General features: G+C 45.8%; 1 protein-coding gene across 2 annotated transcripts in view; it reads right to left on the reverse strand.

The window, feature by feature from the left end:
- Positions 1–20582, reverse strand: part of CADPS (calcium dependent secretion activator) — a 222069-nt gene that overhangs the window by 75620 nt on the left and 125867 nt on the right. Inside the window, exons 12-14 of one of the 2 annotated variants that reach the window (XM_049826415.1) lie at positions 11871–12007; positions 6472–6659; positions 5243–5407 (exon numbers count right to left, since the gene is read on the reverse strand). In XM_049826415.1, coding sequence (XP_049682372.1) covers positions 5243–5407; positions 6472–6659; positions 11871–12007 — 490 coding nt within the window. The remainder of the gene's footprint in view (positions 1–5242; positions 5408–6471; positions 6660–11870; positions 12008–20582) is intronic. The other variant, XM_049826416.1, reaches the window with a different exon arrangement.

Raw genomic sequence — 20582 nt, forward strand, 5'->3', positions numbered from 1 at the left:
GGAGACACAATTTCATCTGATTCTCTACAGCTCCTGCTCACGGACACTTGAGGTGTATGGCAGAAGTTGTGGGCACAGAGGGAAGCAGAAGGGCAAAAAAGGCAAGAAAAATAAATAAGGAGATTTTTAATTACAAGTAAACAAGTTTAAAATCACTCCTTCTGCTGCAGATTCACTGTGTTGGCTCTAAACTACTAAATTCCCACTGTAAATATTTCATAGGAAAAGTTTTAAATGCCGCTTTCCTAATCCCCTCTTGTTTTTAAGTTTTAAGCCACAAAAACAACAACATCAACAAAGCAGGTGGTGAAATTAAAAAAAAGGGTTGCAATTTAAACAGCAAAAATTATAGTCCTTGTTTAGCTTAGATGGTTTGTGCAAATTCTGGGGTTAATTATAAATTATAATTAGGACCTGTGATCCTAAGGCCACTGCTTTATTCTACAAGCCCCGCCTCCCCCCATGCCCTTTTCTAATTATACCCAGTGCCCCTAGGGCTAGTTATGCTGCTAAAACAAATATATCAAAATGATTTTTTAACAAAGACTAATATATGAAGCAATAGCATGCATTTGTATGCAATTATGAATACACGCCATAGCTCCAGTGGGTTAATCTCTTTGACATAAGACTGTATGAAATACCATGGCGGCTTATAAATGAAAAGACATACCATCTTTTACACCTTTTATGTTTAACTTGTCTACACTTTTTTTTACTGGGGAAAATATTGCTTACACGTAGCAAACAGATCTTTGCACGCACTGTGAGCCCTGGCATACAGAGCCAAGGGAAAAAAAACAATGTCAAAAACTGATGCAAATAATTTGATTTTTGAAGTAACAACTCAAATATAAAACACGTGCTGCCTTCAGCTCCCTTGCCGGTTGCCAGGTGCAGCACATATGAGCTATACAGTAAACATCGATGATTAGTGCCTTGGACGGCATGTGTCAGGATAGGCTTTCAAAGGATCCCTCGCAGGAAGACTTGCCTGCGTGAAGTCCCACCGGTTGCACGGGGACCGGCTCTGGGGATGCGGGCAGGATCGCAGCTGCCTGCCTGCTGCCTCCTACCTCTCCCCCAGCAAATCTGACCCCAAAGAGCCCACCTGTTCAGACCCCTCGAAAAAAAGCTCGGTCGGCGCTTTTCCCCGAACTCCCCCTTCTCCTGGGAATTCACGCCGTGCGGGAAATGCCGGTTGAAAGCCCTTTGTTCAGCCCGGCCCTCCGACCGCTCTCCCGGGCGCTGCCCAAGCCGCCCGCCCGGGATGCTGCAGAGCATGGGAGCCATTTCGTCCTCCCAACTCCTGCCTCCGTTTTGCTTGGGCTCTCCTCCACGCCGCAGCGCCGAGCCAAGTCACGGCTCGTCGCTTCTCATGTGCGATCCACACCCCTGACGTACCGCGGCTGGACCGGATGGTTTCTGAGCACCGCCATCCTACACCCATTGTAATGAATCACGTCAGCCCGCCGCACGGTGCTGGTTATCTGCTGGGGGCTGGCAACCCAGCGCCCTTCAGCACAGACACCGCATCCCATCCGACAGACGGCCGTAACGCACGCCCCGTCGCCGCCGACTTATCATGGGGTTGGTTGGGACACGGTGCCGGCACCTAACGAGAGGTTACGGCGGTACGCCCTGCCAGATTTTAACCTGCCTGACCGCAGCCGGGGCTAGGCGGCCGAATGAGACGTGGAAACCAAACACGGAGCACTAGGGAAGCATATGAAGATGCTGTGATGAAGAGTTCATAGGCTTACTACTTCTTTTAAGGGACCAAAACCATCCTGTTTTGGTTTTTTAACTAGCTCTATGGAAATCTTGCCTTTATGTGAAACAGCCAGATATGTAATTAGAATACAATGGAAAAAAATTGCAAATATGTTACGCAGGCTTTTCAGTTCCTCGAGGTTTATGACAGTAACATTATTTCTGCTGGCTTACAGTTGTAAAAAACTAACGAAAGCTAATGGCAACGTTAGCTAATGAAAGAGCTACTTCTTGAAAACAAGCTTGGTGCCGTAAAATACAGCTTACAGAGGAAAGGGCAAGTCACTAATATACCAAATTAATTAACAGAGAGACTTGTAGCTGCTTGGACCTTGGGTAAATAGTCATTGAACAACTTGCAGAAAATGAGGGTGTTCAGTCGTTATTAGACTGGAGGGGATTCAGTCCGGCATCCTGATTTTGATAAGCTCAATGTCTGCTAATACTTAGCATGGACACAATCAATATTTTAGTCTTATTTTTAAAAGTTCAGGATTAACAAGCACAGAAAGAGTCTTTTTTGGTGCCAACTTGAAAGCTTAACAATAAAGTTGTTATATGCCTAAATAAAAAAAAAAGGCACAAGTGGAACCAAGGTCACTCCTGAAAGGGGCAGGGACCACCCACCGCTCAAGGTTTAGGCGCTAACTTTGGGCCTGGGAAAGCTGAGCTCAACTTTCTGCTCCGCAACGCCTCTCCCATGCACAGGCAGGGAAGCAGCGAGGCTCCTCTAACACATCACTTCTCCGCGTGTCAAACGACGCTGGCAGTACTGTCATAGCCCTCCGATGTGAGGACAGCGACAAACATGGAAACAGAAGGCAGGGAAAGACCTCGGCCATCATGTAAAACCTTTCATAATTTCACCCCAAATCACGATGTCTTCTCAAAACCACTCCTGCTTCTTGCCTTCGCTAGTTTTTTGGAGGACTATCAGTAAAGGCAAGCAAAACCCTCGGTGCTATAGTGGTGGTACCAAAAGCAGAGAGACATCAATAAATGCACAGCGTGTGTTGTTGGATGGCTGAATAACACTATGCCTTTCTTACCTGTCACATAGGTACATACATCAGAAATCACATCGTCTTTCATAACGGCAGGACTTTACAAAAGGCATCGAGTGATACCTGGTGGACAAAACCTTTTTCTCAACTCACTAGTGACCACAACAGTGAAAAAGCCTCGAGTTCCTCAGTCTTAGTAAAGAGCAAGTACCTGGGTAAGAGCAAACCATGCAGATATTCAGCAGTTTTTGGCTCTTGCTGGTCCTTGCCTTCCTGAGAGCCTGCACCTTACATATTCAGGTGTCTGCAGAAGGTTAAGCTTAGGACAAGGAATTTACATTTAACTCCATTTTTACTTGGAAAAGGATGAAATTAACAGAAAAATTAAGGGGACCGTCACGCAAATAGTAGTGATTTACAGCCTTGGTTTGGAGAGATTATGTCAGGCTTTCCGGGGTCCGAATAAGCTACATGAGCCCAAAGGAGGGGGGGAGGGGTAGAGACCAAACCCCGACACATAACGCAACAGGCCTCCAAAATGTCCCCCAAATCCCGCTTTGACCATTTCACCTGCTGGGGCCGCAGGGTCGGCTCCGAGCTGGAGGTGCATTTCCACCAGCAGCCATCCTGCTCCCGTTGCGGCTGCGGCGCGGCAGCCGTGCCGCCGAGGCGGGAGCCGGACAGGCGAGGAGGCATCGTCCCCGCGCTGACGCCTGTCATTCTGTCAGCCTTGACCTTCGGGCTGTCCTCGGCATCCGCACCGCAGCCTGCCCGCACTTCCCCGCTGACTGCGAGCGACTGTTGTCTCGCCGCCTGACCTTACGCAAACACGATACAAACAGACAGCCCACCTCAGCTCCATCACTGTCTGCTGCTAATACAGGAGATTGATAGCCACATGGAATTATCTCCCTGCTCGACCTTCATTACTGGGTGGCATATTCTGACTGACAGCCAACCTCGTTCTGGGGAAAGCTGAACCACCCGTTCGGGTTTTTTTTTTAAAGCGAAGGAACTTCCTTTTGTAAAGAAAATCAACACTTTCTCAGTTTTGACAGAAGAAGAAGCCTTTGTTAAACAGAAGAATGTCTCGTAACTCGAATCTTTCCCAGAGCACCGTGCATACCAATAACGACGCAATACACGGCTGCTCCAAGATGCTTCATCGGACGCCGTGCCAGGTCCCGGGGCAGGCATGCTCCCGCCTTAGCAAATTTTACACGGAAAGTTTCCAGCTCTGCCATGAGCTATAGGTTTCCTGGGGAGCGCACGGCCAGCCCTAAGGCAACGAGCAACGTATGGATGCAGCAGGTGGGAGGAAGGGACGTAGCTAAAGCGAACCCGGCTTTACACACGTCGCAACTGCCAGTAAGGACTTCATGGGTAAATATTGGCTTTCTGTCGCTCTCTGCCAGCCAGCTCGCAAATGCATGATGCATGTGGCCTAAACAGCTTTCTGAAAAGAAATCGTGACTCTTCCACCCAGATATTCAGATTTCTGATGTAGACACGAAAGATACGGAGTCGTGTTTTCTCCCAGACCCCCTGCGGTCCCTTTTTTTGTGACCTCCCGATAGCAGAGGCCAGAAACTGCACTCCGCAGCCTCCGCACCAGGCTCCCGGGCGTTAGGCCGAGCGCGCCCTCGGTGAGAAAGCGTAACGCCGCAGCCTCGCAGCTCTAGCACAGAGCCTCCCGTAATCCCCAGGTAACGGAGAGACGGCAGCCACCAAGAAGGAACGTGAACCTTCAGCCTTCTGATGTGAAGTCAACCATCAGCTAAAGACAGCTAAGTTATAGCAAGACATCTAATTCCTTTCTTGGAATATTTTAAATGAATTATTTGAATAGCCTGTCTGTGGCCGAGTTGCCCGTTTGGCAGTGCCCAGCAGTGTCCCAGCACGGCACAGCAGCCGCACGCAGTTTTAAACCACACAAGTTTTAAACAAGACATTTTCCTAAGCCCACAACTCTCCAGCCTCACGGGGAGGGAATGGTGGGGTGTCACCTTGGCCAGTACCGTCAGATACCTCCTGATGAAGAGGAGGCTCCAGCTCTGGCTCTGCTGGGCCCTGTGCAGAGGTACATGGGGTAGCCGAGACTGGCATCCAACCTCCTCTCTGTTTTGGGCCAAATGGCCTTTGAACCAGGTCCTGTCCCCACAAGAGCCTCCTGCCTATGGAAAAGGGGTGATGGGGGCAGCCAGCTTCACCTGCCCGGTCCCATCCCCTACACGCCGTGTGAGCCATCTCCTAAACGCCCGCCTAAAAAAACTCAAGGACCTGACCCGCTACGGGACGTGGGTGCCCCAATCCCATCCAACTCCCAGGAGAGTGTCGGACCCGAATGCTGGTGCCGCAGCGGGTCTCCCAGTGCCGCAGGGATGCAAACTGCCCAGTGTGCTCAGTGACCGAGGAGCCCGGTGCCCTCTACAACACACTTCTGTGCACTGCGCGCTTTCACTTACCTTTTCGGCTCTGGATTCGGCTGGGATTTGGAATCTTTCCTTTTTTTGGACTCCTTTTTGGAATCCTTTTTTGTCTCCGCTTCAGCGGCAGAGGCATGAGACACTTTGCCCCCCTCGCCTTCTGCGCTTGGCTGGGACCCACCAAGTAATTCTGCCATGAGTTGGCTTTGGGGAGTGATTGAAACGCGGGGGGCAAGGCCAGCAGCAAAAGTGAAAGAAACAAGAAGAAAGCATGAAAAAACTCAAAATAAACCAAAAGGAAACTAAACTGAAAGGAAACAACTGAAATCAAGTAACAATTGGCAAAGAAGGAACGAACGAGCAAAAGAAAGTCAGAACTAAAAAAGAAACTAAGGAAGCAAAAACTCGGTTTCCATGACAAGATGTATGAAAGTAACTGCAAAAGCAAGCGGCAGCCTTGCAACGTGAAACCTGGGCAATGCGTGTCATAATTCAGGATGGTATTTACCAGAGGGTTTATGAAAACACGTAATTATTTTATAACATTCCTTTCTTCGGCAGCATATGCAGGATAGAGAGGAGTATCTCCAAGTATATAATACAACTTAACAGAAAAAAAAGCAGAGAAAGAAGCTGCAATAGATGCTACAGCTGTCAACAAAATAAAGAGAAAAGCAAAAAGCACAGCTCCAGTTCCTCCCATCAAAGGTTTGCCACGTTTGAGAGAAAGGAATGGGCTACTTCTGAAATTGAAATTGCTTTGCAACAGCAGCAAGATAAAATTTTCAGTTATGCCTAAGCAGTTTCCGAACTGACGTCACGTGGACTTTAAATGAGACATGGGTGCCCGAGGGCTTAAAGCCCTTCTGAACACTGAGGTTTGATACTGCTGAAAATTTCACTGCTGCAACTTGTCAGATCCTCTCGCAGAGCAATTAAATCAGCACCGCATATTGTTTGCTTCTATTTATTCAACCCCTGACAGTCACATGTACTTCAACCCTATCTTGTCCAGAACTGCATCTAGCAGGTGCCTGGGTAAGAAAGTTAAACCCCCTTATTTCTGGATCCTCTACGTGCATTTTTATTGCTTACATTAAACAAGCAACGAAACAAACAAACAAACAGACTATGCCACTAGAAGCGCTGCTGCCAAACATCCACTGTGAAAACAAATTGGGGACTGTTGTGCATTATCCAAGGAAACCTATATTTGACAAAGTCATCCCTTGCTGGCAGGGAACCGCTAGCCAAGAAGAATTCCTTACCTGTTGCCATGAACATGTGATGCACAAAAGGCAAAGCTGTAGTGAAGTAAGGTGGGGTCAATCATAGCTCCGTTTTCTGCGCGCTCTAGCAAATCTCTGAGGTAGCAGAGATGTCTGTGACAGCCTCTCACTCCATTACGTGCACAATACTCATCTAGCACAAAGACCTGGCCAGGACTAAACCAGCCCTGTTTAGAAATAAAGAGACTTGATTTTAAATATAAGTTATTAAATACAAAGGCTATCAGATTTGGAGGTGTAGTGGTCAACTGTTCTAATAAAAGAAATACAAACCTAAGGCTATGTTAAGGAAAAAAGGAGAGAGGTCACTCTTAAACAATACAGTCTGTATATCATCACCCAAACACAGCATATACTCAGTGCAACTGTTAACAAAAACATATTATGCTACCATTAAAGGGAAATGTCATTTAAAATGCTGAAAAGTTAGGCCAGTTCATGTCAGTACCTAGCAAAAAAAAGACCAAAAAAAAGACAAAAAAAAAAAAAAGACTTACACCTTTAAGAGATGACAAAGGTTTGGTTATTTAAACAGCGTGAAACAGTAATCTCATTTCGGGGATGGGATTGTACATTCGGCCGGGAGCAAGAAGACTGATCTGGGGAGAGCATGGAGGATTACACTGAATAATGACTTCTCTTGCATCTGGCAGGTAGGAACGTCCTGCAGACGGAGGAAGGCAGCTCCGCAGTATCAGAAAGGGACGTTTCCCATCATCCTTATTGCGTACCGCTGGCAACGCGCTCTGCCATCGCCCACCTCCTCGGCACTGAAGCAAAGGGAAGCTCTGCTCACGAGCAGGGTTTCTTTACGCATCCAGAAACCTCAGACTATTTCTGTCTGTCAGTCCTGAGGGCCTGGTGACACACAGCTTGTGGTGCAATGTCTGGGCTCCCGAGGAGGACGCCCTTCGCCACGAGAACGTCCCGGGACAGCCGAAGCGAAGCGCGCCTCTGCCTTCGGGGAAGGCGCTAGTGAGAACAAGAATATTCTTGTAGATTGCTTTTCGAAATGCTGCAAAACCGTCAATATTTACATGGAAATTTGGGTGCTAAACAATTGCTAAGACGCAGCTCTGGAATGCATCAAGCTGCAAAATCTTTCATCGTTTAATTGAAAAGTTCCTGCAGCGGGCGGGAGAGTAGTTGAGGCAGAGCACTGCCCCTATAGGCAACTTCTTTGCCACCCCATCTGTTACCCCAAATGCTACATCTTAGAAACAACACTGCTGTGAAAGATTAAAATATATTTTCTACCACTCAGATGACACCAAATCTTTTCTAGATGCCAAAATAGCTGCTTTGAAAAGAGTTGAAGAAATATCAATTAAGAGCTCAAAGACATAGAGAAGGATTTGCTCATCCTTATTGGGCCAACTCCAAAACAGATTGAGAAAAGAATTAAAATAATGAGGGGAAAATGATAGATATAGGGAGTAGCTACAGTGCTGGGATCACTAGAAGTGCACATTTCAAAATGAAGACATAGAACAATGCAGATGGGACGGCACTCTGGAAGGCTATTTTTTGGGAGGGGTATATTTGCCTTCACCGCTTTTAACGGTATTTTTGTTTGCTTTTCGGCTGATGGTATTATGCTTGATTCTGGACTTCTTCACGTTGCCTGTTTGTTACATCCTTGGACCTTCTCTTCGCCTTGCCTCTCTTCACACAAGTTTTCGGCGATCAGGCATGGTAAAAATATAGAAATGCCACGATTGCTCTGCGACAGAAGGATGTGTGCATTTGGTTACTGGGGTGGAAATGCAGTTGAAATTGTTATATTTACCTAATACATACGAAGGACTCAGTCCTCCCTATGGAGTGAAATCTTGGCCCTGCTGACATCAAGGGGAAGGCTGGACGCAGTGATCCAGAGCACCCCACATTGCTCCCCCGCACCGGGGTCTGAGAAGTGCTGGTCCTCAGGTGGACAGAAAGGATGAGGGCAAACACTCAAGAATCGCTGCCACGGCTCAATGAGGGGAAGCGCGAGCAGAAGCTCAGAGGTTCAGTGATGAGCCTTGTACCTTATGAGAGCCCAGGCAAGCAGACTACGGGTGGAGAGATCCAGAGCCCAGGAGGACCAGGTGGTCTTCTTTTGGGTGGCAGAGGTAGGAGATAAAAAACCTGCTGCTGAACGGGGCTCCAAAGAAGCAGTAAATGCTGCTTCCCACAGCCCCAATAAAAACCTAAGGTTTGATGGAAGGCGGTATTCAGACAAATCCCTCACATCTTCAGGCAGATCCTGGCTCTCGGTTAAGATTTGCCGGGTGCAACCAGCTGACAACCAGCCAGTCTGGCAAATGCAGCTGATGGCGATGACACACACCAGGCACCTCTCTCCCCAAGGCAGCTAGGTCTAGTTCAGCGTGGTCTCCCTGATGGTCTTCACTGGCATGAGGAAACCTGGAGGGGACAACGGAGGAAGGCCGCAGAGCACAGGGAGCTCGACTGACTGTGTTCAACAAGCTGAACTGCACCGAGAAGGGGACGTGTGTCCCGAGCACCAGCAGAAAGTGCAACAGGAGCTTTGGAGCCGGGTAAAGCAAGGCTTGGTCAGGGTTGGTGAAACACGGGCAATTTTTCTAATGGTAAATGCAGCTTTTGTGAAAGCCAGAATTTTTGAGGGATAATTTTCACTTTTCAGTAGCTGAATTTTCTCATTTACCATAGGAAAACCAAAAGAATTTCATTTTGGTGGCCTGCTTCATGGGCCTTTTAATCTGACTCCTTCACATCATCTCAGCTAGGCTGGGCACTCTGGAAGACCACCTTTCCTCGGCACACGCCGTGCTGTGTTATGTGAATCCCATGAATGCTGACACATCATGGGCAATACAGCTCCGGCAGGGATCCGGCTGCATGAGCTGGATGCTGGCAGTGGGTTGGGAAGTCTTGGGAAGAGCTGAAGGGCAGTCTCAGAAACAACACACGTGTCCAAGCAGGAAGGAATGAAGACTCATGCGTGTGTGGGGTCCACACTAAGCTGGAAGAGCTGCATACTCTTCCCAAAAGTCCAGGAAGAGCTGTAAAAGCGACCGTGCTACCGGTTTGTGGATGACGGGCAGGAGCCCTCAGCAAGCTCTGCAGACAACGCTCTTCCCCTTCCGCAGCACGGTGCTCTCTGCCAGCAAACATCACTTCTGCCGTAGCTGAGATTAGTCAGCCAGCCTGTTTGTTTTCATAGGGATGCCTGGCTCAGCCAGCGAGTGGGCTCTCAATAACGTTGTTTAACCTGGTTCCGCGGAAAGGAGGCGACGCCGAGTTATCCTCCGTGTCAGGGTAAGCCACTGTGTCTGGGTAAGTCTTCCCTGGCACTTCCACGTCCACATTTGAAAACAAGAAGAGGTGTGATGAGGAAAAACTCTGCAGGACCTTGCATGGGAATGTCCTGTAGGAAGAATAACAATTGCCCAGTGGCACACAGAGTGGACAGAGCAGGCTTACCACGGGCTCACAGCTCCTCCAGGCAAGCCAGTGCAGTGGTATCACCAACGTCCCACAGACATGTCAAGGGCAATGGGAGCTCTTTGCAGTTGAACTCAGATTTTGAGGTCAGTCTGGTTTTTTAAGCCATAATTGGGACAAAACCATATTAGAATAAGTAAAGAAGCATGTGAAATCCAAGCACAGGTGAACACAGGCCATTATTCTCTTCTTTATAACACTCTGCAATGGGTGATTTGAAAGAAGACGGTTAATTGGTGATGCTCTGCTCCGAAGAGGCACAAGTCTTGGTGCTGAGGGGAGCTCCACCAGGCCAGTAGCTTCTAGCAAGGGCCTAAACTTCTCAATTACAAGCAGAAGTGTGGCTGGTGGGTTTCTTGAAGAGAAACATCGTTAATCATTTTCAGTGATAGCCTTGCACCTTGTCATGAATTTAATTCAACGGCCACAGCTCTCTCACCAGGCCCGAGACTGCACAGAGACAAACCAGCTGCAAGCCAACCTGTCAGACATGCATGGATGGGGATGGTCTTCCTAGGGTCAGCCATGCGTGGGGAGCAGAAGCTGCATGCCAAATTCACTGCCTGCCAGAGCAAAGACCTCGATGGAACCGGTGAGAAACCTGCTGCAAGTCTGACAATGCTCCCACCAAGCCTACTTGTACCGCTTGGGTATCTGCGAGTAAAGTGCACGCTGCTGCCTTCCCCCAGCCCGTCCTTACCTCCGGGGACGTCCACAACCGTTCCTCCTAGCTCTGCCTCTCATCAGGAAGGTGACAACTCACTACCGCTAATGGCATTTACTGGATCTTAGCCTTTCTGAGGAGATCAGCCCTTGTGTGCCGTGCAAGGAGCAGAGGAGGTGAGAGGAGCACCGTCGTGGAGGGGGATGCGGAGGACAGGATTTGAGACCGACGGCCTCACTGCCAACTGCTCGGTTGTGTTCCCAGGTTGCTGCTTTTAACAGCAAGCCACTCAAGAGCTCCAGTTCCAGCGACTGCACAGCTGGCAAGAGATGAAGGCTATCGGCACGGGGTGGTCCTGTTGCTGCAGAAGCCCATGAGGACACCCCAGAGTGGAGGTTTCTGTGCAGCACTGGGAGGGCTACAGGTCAGGATCTGTCCCATGCCATGTTCAGGACAGGACCTCCATTTCAGGCCCCTCTAGAAAGGCCTCATCCCGCTGTTTTCTCGAAAACTAAGAGCCTCTTCACCCTCCTCACTCAAACTGCTAAAAATTAATTATTCAGGTTGGATGGCTAAAGGTTATTTGTCATTTAAAACCTCACAGTACCTAAGAGCCCCCAAGCACTGCACCCCAAAGGCTACAAGCTGTCCTGGAGCATCTCAGTGCCACCGTCCTATAGCCCATGTTACACAGCAGCGGGCTGAGAGCTGCAACATGCGCTCCTGAAAATAATCAGGATGGGCATGCGACTACATGAGCAGGGACAGACTGCAGCATGACTGCAGTTATCCACCTAGTCTCATCTGTTACCTGCTTGGGGTCCCTGCTCATATACAGACACAAAGCTGGGCCACAGTTATTCCTGGTGGGACTCCATTGACATGGGAGGTGGTACCAGACCGTTATCCTTGCCCTGTTCTTTCATCCAGAAGACTCTGGAAGGCAGTGCGGGAGGCTGCAAAACACTGCTCTCTACTTCACATCCCCTCACTGGAGTTTGTCTTTGCGGGAAGAAACATTTTAAGCATTGCAAACAGAAATGATAAAGACAGTGCAACTGGAGAAGAACAGCAGTCAGTTCACTGCAGGTAGCCTCTCAAAAGAAAATACCTCTGGGCCAAATTCAAACCTGGTGTAAACAGAGGTCAATCTTCCAGCAACAGGGGGATTAGCCCCCACTCGCACTAGCTTTGACTTTGCTGCTTGATGTTTATATCACTAGAGACCAAAGAATATACTTGCCAGACAAGAATAGGAATCATTAAGTCTGTGGTCCAAAGTGAGGCGCTGAACCATCTCAAAGAGTGAAGCGTGGTCAAAGTTACAGGGATTGGAAGAGATAAATTCATCCATGCCATGCTTTTGAGCTCTATCTGCATCTGTTCATTTATACATATAGAGAAAGACACCATTTAGAGAGATATAAGACATTTTAGTTGACAAATACAACAGAAAAAAATATACAGTATGAAGCATGAAAGCTAAGTATCTCCTCTTCCCTACATTGCCATTAACTTTTCTCTTTGCAGGCTATACAGTACACTTTTCACCTCCCATTGTCAACTTGCATCAGTTATGGACTATCTTATTGCATTTAGGCAAAAGATTTTAGAATTAACATCTTCTCAACTGCTCATTAGAGTGCATTTACTCTGTACTTAAAACCAGAACACAAACCCAAGAACTTACTCTGTATCTTACAATACACTACCAGTTAACAGAATTTTGGCTCACGTAGGTAAATTAGCTCCTATTTAGATAGTTGCGGTTGGTTATAATAGATTCTGCCATTCTAATGAAGTTACAGCTGTAGCATTTTTCTCTACATTTACTAGGTTTTCTAGGTATCAGACCAGTTATGTTGTTCTTTATCCAAATGCCAATGTTTGTCTCCCCACGGCAATTTTTTTCCTAATGGCAACTTTAAATGCTACCTCACCGAAATAAAAAGATGCTCTTTTAAGCATCGCTAAGAAGTTAAATAGATATGTAGTTTGTTGTCACTGAGGCAGTAACCCGATGGTGCAACGGAGCTGCCAGTCATCCCGACAGAGGGACTGAATTTCCTCTGCCTGGATTACGAGCTGCCATTTTTGGGTGAATTAACAGCCTCAACGTATTCACACTTCTCTGCTTTGGGTGACGTTTACAGGCACTAACTCCTAGGGCTAATTAATTAATCTCAACATGGTTAACTAAAAATACACCGAATTCAGCAGTTGAAATGAAGCCGCCAAGCCGGCCTGGGTGCGGCCAGCCGGGACCCCGCTGGGAGCAGGCTTTGTTCTACCAGCGGCCGGGGAATTAAAGGACACCTTTCACTCGGGTTTTGTCCGTGCTCAGCTTCCTACTATATGGGTTCTTGCCAAATCCTTGACAAAGAAAATAGGATTTAAATCCTTCCCCTGTTTATAGCCTCCTAGGGGAACTGGGTGGCCTTGGAACAATGCGGCTGAAAGGACACAAAAATGCAGGTTTCCGCAATAGTAGTATATGGTAACTGTATTTGTTTTAAAACAAAATCCCTCTTTACCAGAAAAAACAAAAATCCTTAATAACATAAATAAATACATAAATAAATAAAAAGAGCTTTAAATGATAATGAGACAGTGTTCTTTTATACATGTTTTACTATTTAATATTAAGCTGTGAAGGATGGATGTCTTCCTAAATACCTCGTTCCTGCCTGTGCTCTCAGATATTACTGACCGTTGGAAGCAATCTTTACATTTTCTGTATAGTCTGTCGTTCGCTATATACAAACTATATAAATAACATCACCCACTGGAAAGAAATCAGACAAATTAAAACACGTAACATTTCAATTAGCTGCTAGCAATACTTAATTCAGCAGTGGCTGGCAATTTTCCTCACTAAAACCCCGCTGAATAACCACTGATTTTTTTCCTACAGCTGGTTCATTTTTGAGGGTCTGCTCCCCTGTTTCGTGCCGGGTCCTGCTGCCTCCCCCCCGCCCCCGGTCCCAAATCCCCCCTTCTGCCTCTGCCGGCGGCTCGGGGACAGAAGAAGCCGCCGGCGGCGCCGAGCGACGTGGCAGCACGAGGGCTGGCTCGGGGGGACGGGGGACAACCTCCCCGAGGAGGGCATCACCTCCACGGCACCTCTCCGGCATCCTTGGGCGTGGGATGCGAAGCCCACCCAGCCCCGGGGCTCGCGGCACGGGCCGGCTCCTGTCTGTTCTGACGGCTTTCTGCCCCATCGTCTCTGTCCCTTTGGGTCAAGATCGATTTGATTGCATTCACTCCCAAAGAGTTTGCCTGTGCTGTTTTCAATTCCATCCCTTAGTGCCCGCAAAATGTTTTAACAGATATTATCAGACTATTTTTAATGGCTTGCTGCTCTGCCCGACTCCTCGGAGTTGACTGCAAGCTGACAAATTGGCTGGAGGCCTTCATTTGCCAGCTTTGCTCAGAGATTTTATTACTTTTCAATTAGGAGCCCTGATACACTGTCAATCCTCCTGCTCAGCCAACGAGGCTCTGAGAGCTGAGTAAATCAGCTGGAAATTTGAAGAGTCCTCTAGCCCTTTAGCTGGTGAACTTTTTTGAGCATATGTGCTAGAAAGCATGTTTGAAATGAGTATTTTTTACACCAGACTAAAAAGCTTTTCCCCACTTTGACGTTCTCCGAGGAAGGTGGGCACAGAATGGACCTTCGGTTGGCGTGAAGTGACCGAGGCTCTGCTGGCTTCCACGGAGCTGAGGGTCTGTCCCGGGCTTTTTAAGATCTCCCTGCCCAAGGCAGACAGTTCCCTGCCAAGCGTGAGAACAGACGCTGTGATTGAACAGCCTTCACCACTGTCCATAATCGGGGGCAATTTTACTTTCATTAATCACTTTGAAGCCACACCTCACTGAGCATCCCGTTGGGTGCCTGCTCCAAAGCCCACTTGCCCCAAATCTCCCCACCTCAGAACAACCACCCCAAGAAAGAGCTATCAGACATGGCACTGCACCAGCTCAAGTGACCAGAAAAGTATAAGCCGCTCGGTCAGTGCTTTAAAATGTGGTTTTCTGGCATGGGAAGGAAGATGACCAGCCACAGCTCTCCCTGCAGCAGCCCAGCACCACAGTTCTGGCATGAGCAAACCATTTTGCATCGGCAGAGCTGCGGGGCTGGGTGGGTGCACGTCGTCCACCCAGGGGATAAAGCGTGTGAACCGGAGACGTCTCTGGAGAACGGTAATACACCCGTGTACTTCTCTTAAATGGAATATCTGCTCTGGGCCAGATGCTTAAAATTGTTAAGAATAACTAGGAGCAGGTTAAAAAAGGACAATCCTACACTGAACTCACCTTCCCTTAATTAGAAAATAAACACCCCATGCAACTTGGAATTTATTTTTTGCATTCTGATTTTTCCAGTGGAGTTGCTTTTAAAAATGAAATTTAGGAACCAAATTATACCGGAAGCATTAAACTTCCTAGGCAATACAAAAAGAAAAGGATAGATCTAAATATATTATTATTCCGCTCCAGCCGGCTGACCTGCGATTTAAAATAATGCCAACATCTGCATATCAAATAAGTTTTATGTGTAATCTCTTCTCTTTCCAAACGGCTTGTACAGTTTGAATGAGATTTTAACAAAGTACAAAATGAGAATGGCTAATATTCACACCCAAACTGTACAGCTAATTTGTAAGTACTTTAAATTAATTGTTTCAGTCAAATACGGTTGCTTTTTTGACACTGCTCTGTTATTCTAGCCAAAAAGAAAGGAGAAACCAAAGAAAGAAAGTTATATGATGCTCCAGTAATTTACAATCCCTTCCCAAGGTGCCGTGCCAAGCTCGCTGGTGCTTCTTTGTTCGGGGCCCCAGCCAAAATGCTGCTGCAGGCCCACAAAAGTTATCTTACATATTTAGACAAGCTGCACACAACTGCAGCTGAAAGGTGTTCGATGGTGGTCTCGGAAGGGAGGCTGTCAGCGGAGGGAAATGGGCAGCACGCACTCCACGAACCTTTCTGCTGGAAAACTGCAGACTCTGGCCCTTTATATTACACTTGGTCACCTACATTATGGTCTTTTTTTAATACTGCCGGGTTTATTTTGTTCATTTTTATCTGGTTTGCATTTTATACTGACTCCATTAACTAGCCCCTTGTCACACACACACTCCCTACAAGTGTTTGAAATCAGAGTCCTAAAAATCTGCCAGTGTCGGGAACACAAAGATTTCAACGAGAACAAAAATAATGCAAACCAAAGGACCGTCCCACCATTTGGTCCTCTGAGGGCTGTATTTCTCCTTATCTAACTGTTATTTAAAAAGGAAGAGGCAAACCAGTCAAATCTCTCATTCTTTTTTTAAAATGTATTTCCCTGCCCTCTGCATTTCTTTTGCTCTAGCAGTAATTTTGGCAGATTTTGCTCTGAGAGTGGTGAAGTTAATAGCGGGGGACAAGCTCCATAAAAGAATTCTTGTTATAAAAGGCTTTAGGTAGCCATTTTATCGTAAGAATTTCTTACTCCGGACTTATTTATTTTCATTAATGAGTGACTTTGTTTTAGTACCAAAGGCAACTGAACATCCAGTAAATTTTATGACACATTTGCTTATTAAAAAAACCAAAAAAACCCCAACAAACAAAAAACCCCAAAGAACTGTAAATTAAAAGGTGACTTTGTATCTTACTCATCTGGAAAATGTGTGCTTGTCATATCTGCTTGACATTACAAGAATGAAGATGTGGTTTGGACAGTAACAAACAATGACACTAGTCAACCTCATCAGGAGACATGAAATAAAGGAATGACAATGATTGATGGCAGCTATTCATTTACAGATATTTCTAGAAAACTCTTCGCTGGCCTGGCCGGGCAAAGCGGGAGAAGTTTGCCAGCCTGCGCGGTGCTCGCCGGCGACGGCGTGCGCCCACCGCGACCTGCCGCGCGCTCTGGGGGCGGCGGGGGCCCCTCCTGCTCTCGCCGCTTCAGCCGAGCTAACGGGGACGCAACGGGAGGCAAATCCTTAAGGAAATACCCAGGGGAAGCGCCCAGAAACCTCGTTTTGTTCGGCTGCGTGGAGCGAGAGGCTTCACTGGCAAACACCGGTGTTCTGGAGGGAGAAAAAAAAAACCCCAAAACCCCAAACCGCACCGGGACTTAAAATGCCCGGCTGTTGATTGCGAGCGAGCTGCTGGCAGTGCCGGCTGGTGACTTACCACGTCCCCTCCTCACCGTGCGCGGTGGCATTGCCACCTCTGAAAAGTGACGGGGGGTGTGTGCGTGTCCGGGGCTCTGCAAACCTCCTCCCCGCTACGCTGCAGCAGGCTGAACTCGCCGCTCAGCTGGATATCTGAGAGCTTTTTTTTTTTTTCTTCCTTCGTATTATTCCACGTTAGAAGATAGCTTTAAATTTAATTGGCTGTTTATTCCTGTATTTTATGGCTTTTCCCCTGCTGCAAACAAATTCTTTTCTGCTCGAATTACAATTTTAATAAACGATTATGAATGTTCCTGTAAATCACCAGACACACTAGGCACTGAATTGAAATCTAAGTTATCTAATGCTTGGTAGTTAAATGAATAAGAATTTGTAGTAGGCACTTACATAATTCCTTGCGTGGCAAGTTAAAAACACAGTTTTAGAACAGCTATTTATAATAGAAAACATTGTTTCACAGCATTTTTATAACTATTTAAAAATATTTCGAATTGTGACTGCAGAAACCTGTGAATTTGTATTTCATAAGTTAGAGTCCCATGCTTCTTAAAGCACGTAGAAGTGATTTACAGGCTACTTTTAAATTCATGCAAGTTATGTGAGAACTGAATTAACATTTTAATTCTGCATTCCTGCAATGAAGCATCTGCAAGTTGACAATACAGAAGACACAGCAGCGTTCTCATGATATCTCTAACTATCTAAAAAAAATAAAGCAATTAAAGCACAAAACTAATAATCTAATAGGATAGCAATGCATTGTGGTGCAAATACATGTAATGTTGCCAGACCCAAGTTCATTCATTCATTCACTCTTTCTTTCTTTCTTTCAAAGTGGCAAAAATCTGTATTTCCATCAAATTAAACTTTTTTTTTTTTTTTTTGCAGTAAAGTCTGATAAGAATCCTCTTTGGAAATCCAAACATTTAGAAAACAAAAAAAAGAAAGAAAAAAGAAAGTGTCTGCTGAGAAGGAATTCTGCCTGCTACCCAGGGGTATATTTATACACACACGCACATACTCACACGCATTAAAAAAAAGAAGAAAAAAAGAAACAAAAGGAGGAAGAAGAAAAAAAGGAGTCTTGTTTGATGGCCAGGAGGGATGACACCGCCTGTTCCTTCTCATAATTGCATTCAGATACTCTGGATACATATTTGCCAGCTCTCATGACCCACTGATGCTATTCCCTCCTAAGGAAAGCAGGCACTCACCAGGTATTAGAGAAGCAGCTTTTAACACCAATAAAGGATTTGTACCGGGTGTATTTAGGACTGAACAAAGACTAAGGAGAAGCTCTTTTACAGCACAAGTTTGGGCTTTTATCTTTTTCAACGTAAGTATTCCAGTGGGAAAAGGCAAAATAATAATTCCCCTGGTTTATTCTTTGGCAAGCATTGCTTTGATTGGTGATTGAGTCCCACGCTAAACTTTAATTCATGATAATTTGGGGGAACAGCAGCACCCTTCCGTGACTAATGTATTTAAGTCAGAGCGGGTCAGCATCCCCAAACCCGGGGTGACCCAGAGAGCTGCCGCTTGCTGCCGAAATCATCCCCTACCGAGTTTACGGGAGGGGGAACTACCAAACCTCGATGACTCGGGCTTGTTTTCACAAGGCGTGTGCGGAGGGGTTTTTGGGGGGGCTCCTGTGGAGTCCTGCACCTCGTCTAGATCTCCTGGGGTCTCCTGCCCTGTCCTTCTGCCCTTCGAGGTGTCCACAGTTAGCCCCGCACGCTGGTGCGCTGCACCCAGCTAATCATCGGCACGGAGAGAAAGGATATTGTCAGAGTGCAAAATGATCTGTTTTCAGGCAGGAAGCAGTCAACTAGATGTAAATTCCATGAAACAAAAGAAGGTATTATTTACAGTTTTATTGTGATGTTAATTAATATTTACATCTTGGAATGAAAAATAGAGATGTTAATGATTGGCTTTACTAAGAGGATCACTTGATGCCAATGTGAAAGCCAGGGAGAGAAGGCAATTATGCAAACATCACATGCATCCTAATTTCAGTATGGAAACTTACATTTCAAACCTCAATTCAGGAAAATAACATGGAAAGTTTGTACTACAAAATCTAAACATGAGAAAGATTTAAGAGAAAAAAAAGCACATTGCATATGTCAGATAATCTAGTCTGATTATCTGAGCTGTGCTAGCTACAGGGAAGCACTTACCCTTGAGTCCAGCTAGAAGTTAGCAGGGTAAGAAGGAACAAACCAGAATAACATAAAGACTAGCAACAAGGCTCAGGAAAGCAGACAGGAGCCCTAACCTAGCAGCTAAATATTTGGGTTCAAGCAAAGAATGAAAAAGAAACTTAAAGAAAAATCAAACCAACCAAAAAAAAAACCACTTACAGCTGAAAATTTCTTAAGCAGCTCAATAAACCTCGCTACTTATTATGGGGAAACAAATCATCACAAATTCTCAAAACAACCAACTCTTTGTATATGGTGTGATTAACAGTCATATATATAAAAACAGACATTAAAAAATGAAATATAACCACAAGTGATACGTAAAACAAGTACAGACCAATCTTTCATGTTAAAAAGAAAAGGGTTTCAAAAAAAAAAAAAAAAAAAGAACGTTGAGCATGTTTGGGAATTTTGTTTGATGCATCACTAACACAGAACGAACAAAGATTGGTGCTTTCAGTGACCACTTTTATGAAGCTTAAATATTGCCAAAAGGTGTAATATGTATTGGCAGCGTTATTGACTATAATATTGTGCATGATTTCAACAGTAAACAAGAACAGGATTGGGTTTTTCTTTTATAATGCGAACATTGGAGAAAAGCACAGCTTTGCGTGAATGGAGTTTTTCTTTTAAATTGTAGCAAAACAAAAAAAGCAAAACTTTTCACTCTAACAGGTATTGTTCACCCACATAAAAGGAATTGTAGAGTCATACAAAAATTAATGAATAGCAGGATCTATTTTTTTTCGGTACTTAAATTGCAAATAAAATAAACTCCACCCTGGTTCGGAGCTGTCTGTTTACTTCGAAGTCAAGCGCTGCTATCAAACTGTGGGAAAGAATTTGAGTGCTACTCAAAGATTGTATTTACTAAGTTAAAAGAGGTGGGAACCAAATGAATTCACTATTTCTCCCAAGTTTCCCCCAAAGTAAAATATGTTCTTCTCAAGTTTCTAACAGACAGCTCCATCACAGGAGCGGAGGGCTGGATTTTCTCTGCATGTGCATGCATGTGCATGTGCCATCTCAGACTGCTACAACATGAAAGCTGTAACAACAGTTACTCATCAAATGGCTTAACATTTACTTCTTTGCACATCCTCATTCACCATAACCTCTAATAAGCACAAAAAATATGACAGGTATAAAGATAAATGTACAAGAATAAAATGTCTCGCGAAAGTCCTTACCTTTCTGCAGGCACCACCCCCACCCCCCCAAAAAAAACCAACCACCAAAACCCAAGCCAAAAAAACCCAGTAACAAACCAAGACCCTTTTAAAAATGCAATACTTGATACGTTTGAATTTCAAGACTGAAGGAGCTGAGATATGTATTTGTGTATTTAAGACTCCCAACAAGCCATCATGTGTGGCACGCATGACTCACTTCTGCTTCTGATTATTTAACTGCTGTGCCCAATGACTTTTGCAAGGAGCATTGCCACATGCAAATGTTGAAATATGAAAAAAGAGTAGCCCTTGCTGTTGAGATGAAGGTGTACCATAGCATGCTGCCCTCCTCCTCTTGTAGGATGAAGGTCCTGCGCACAAA

The sequence above is a fragment of the Accipiter gentilis genome, chromosome 23 (assembly GCF_929443795.1).
Source record: "Accipiter gentilis chromosome 23, bAccGen1.1, whole genome shotgun sequence".
NCBI lineage: Eukaryota > Metazoa > Chordata > Aves > Accipitriformes > Accipitridae > Astur > Astur gentilis.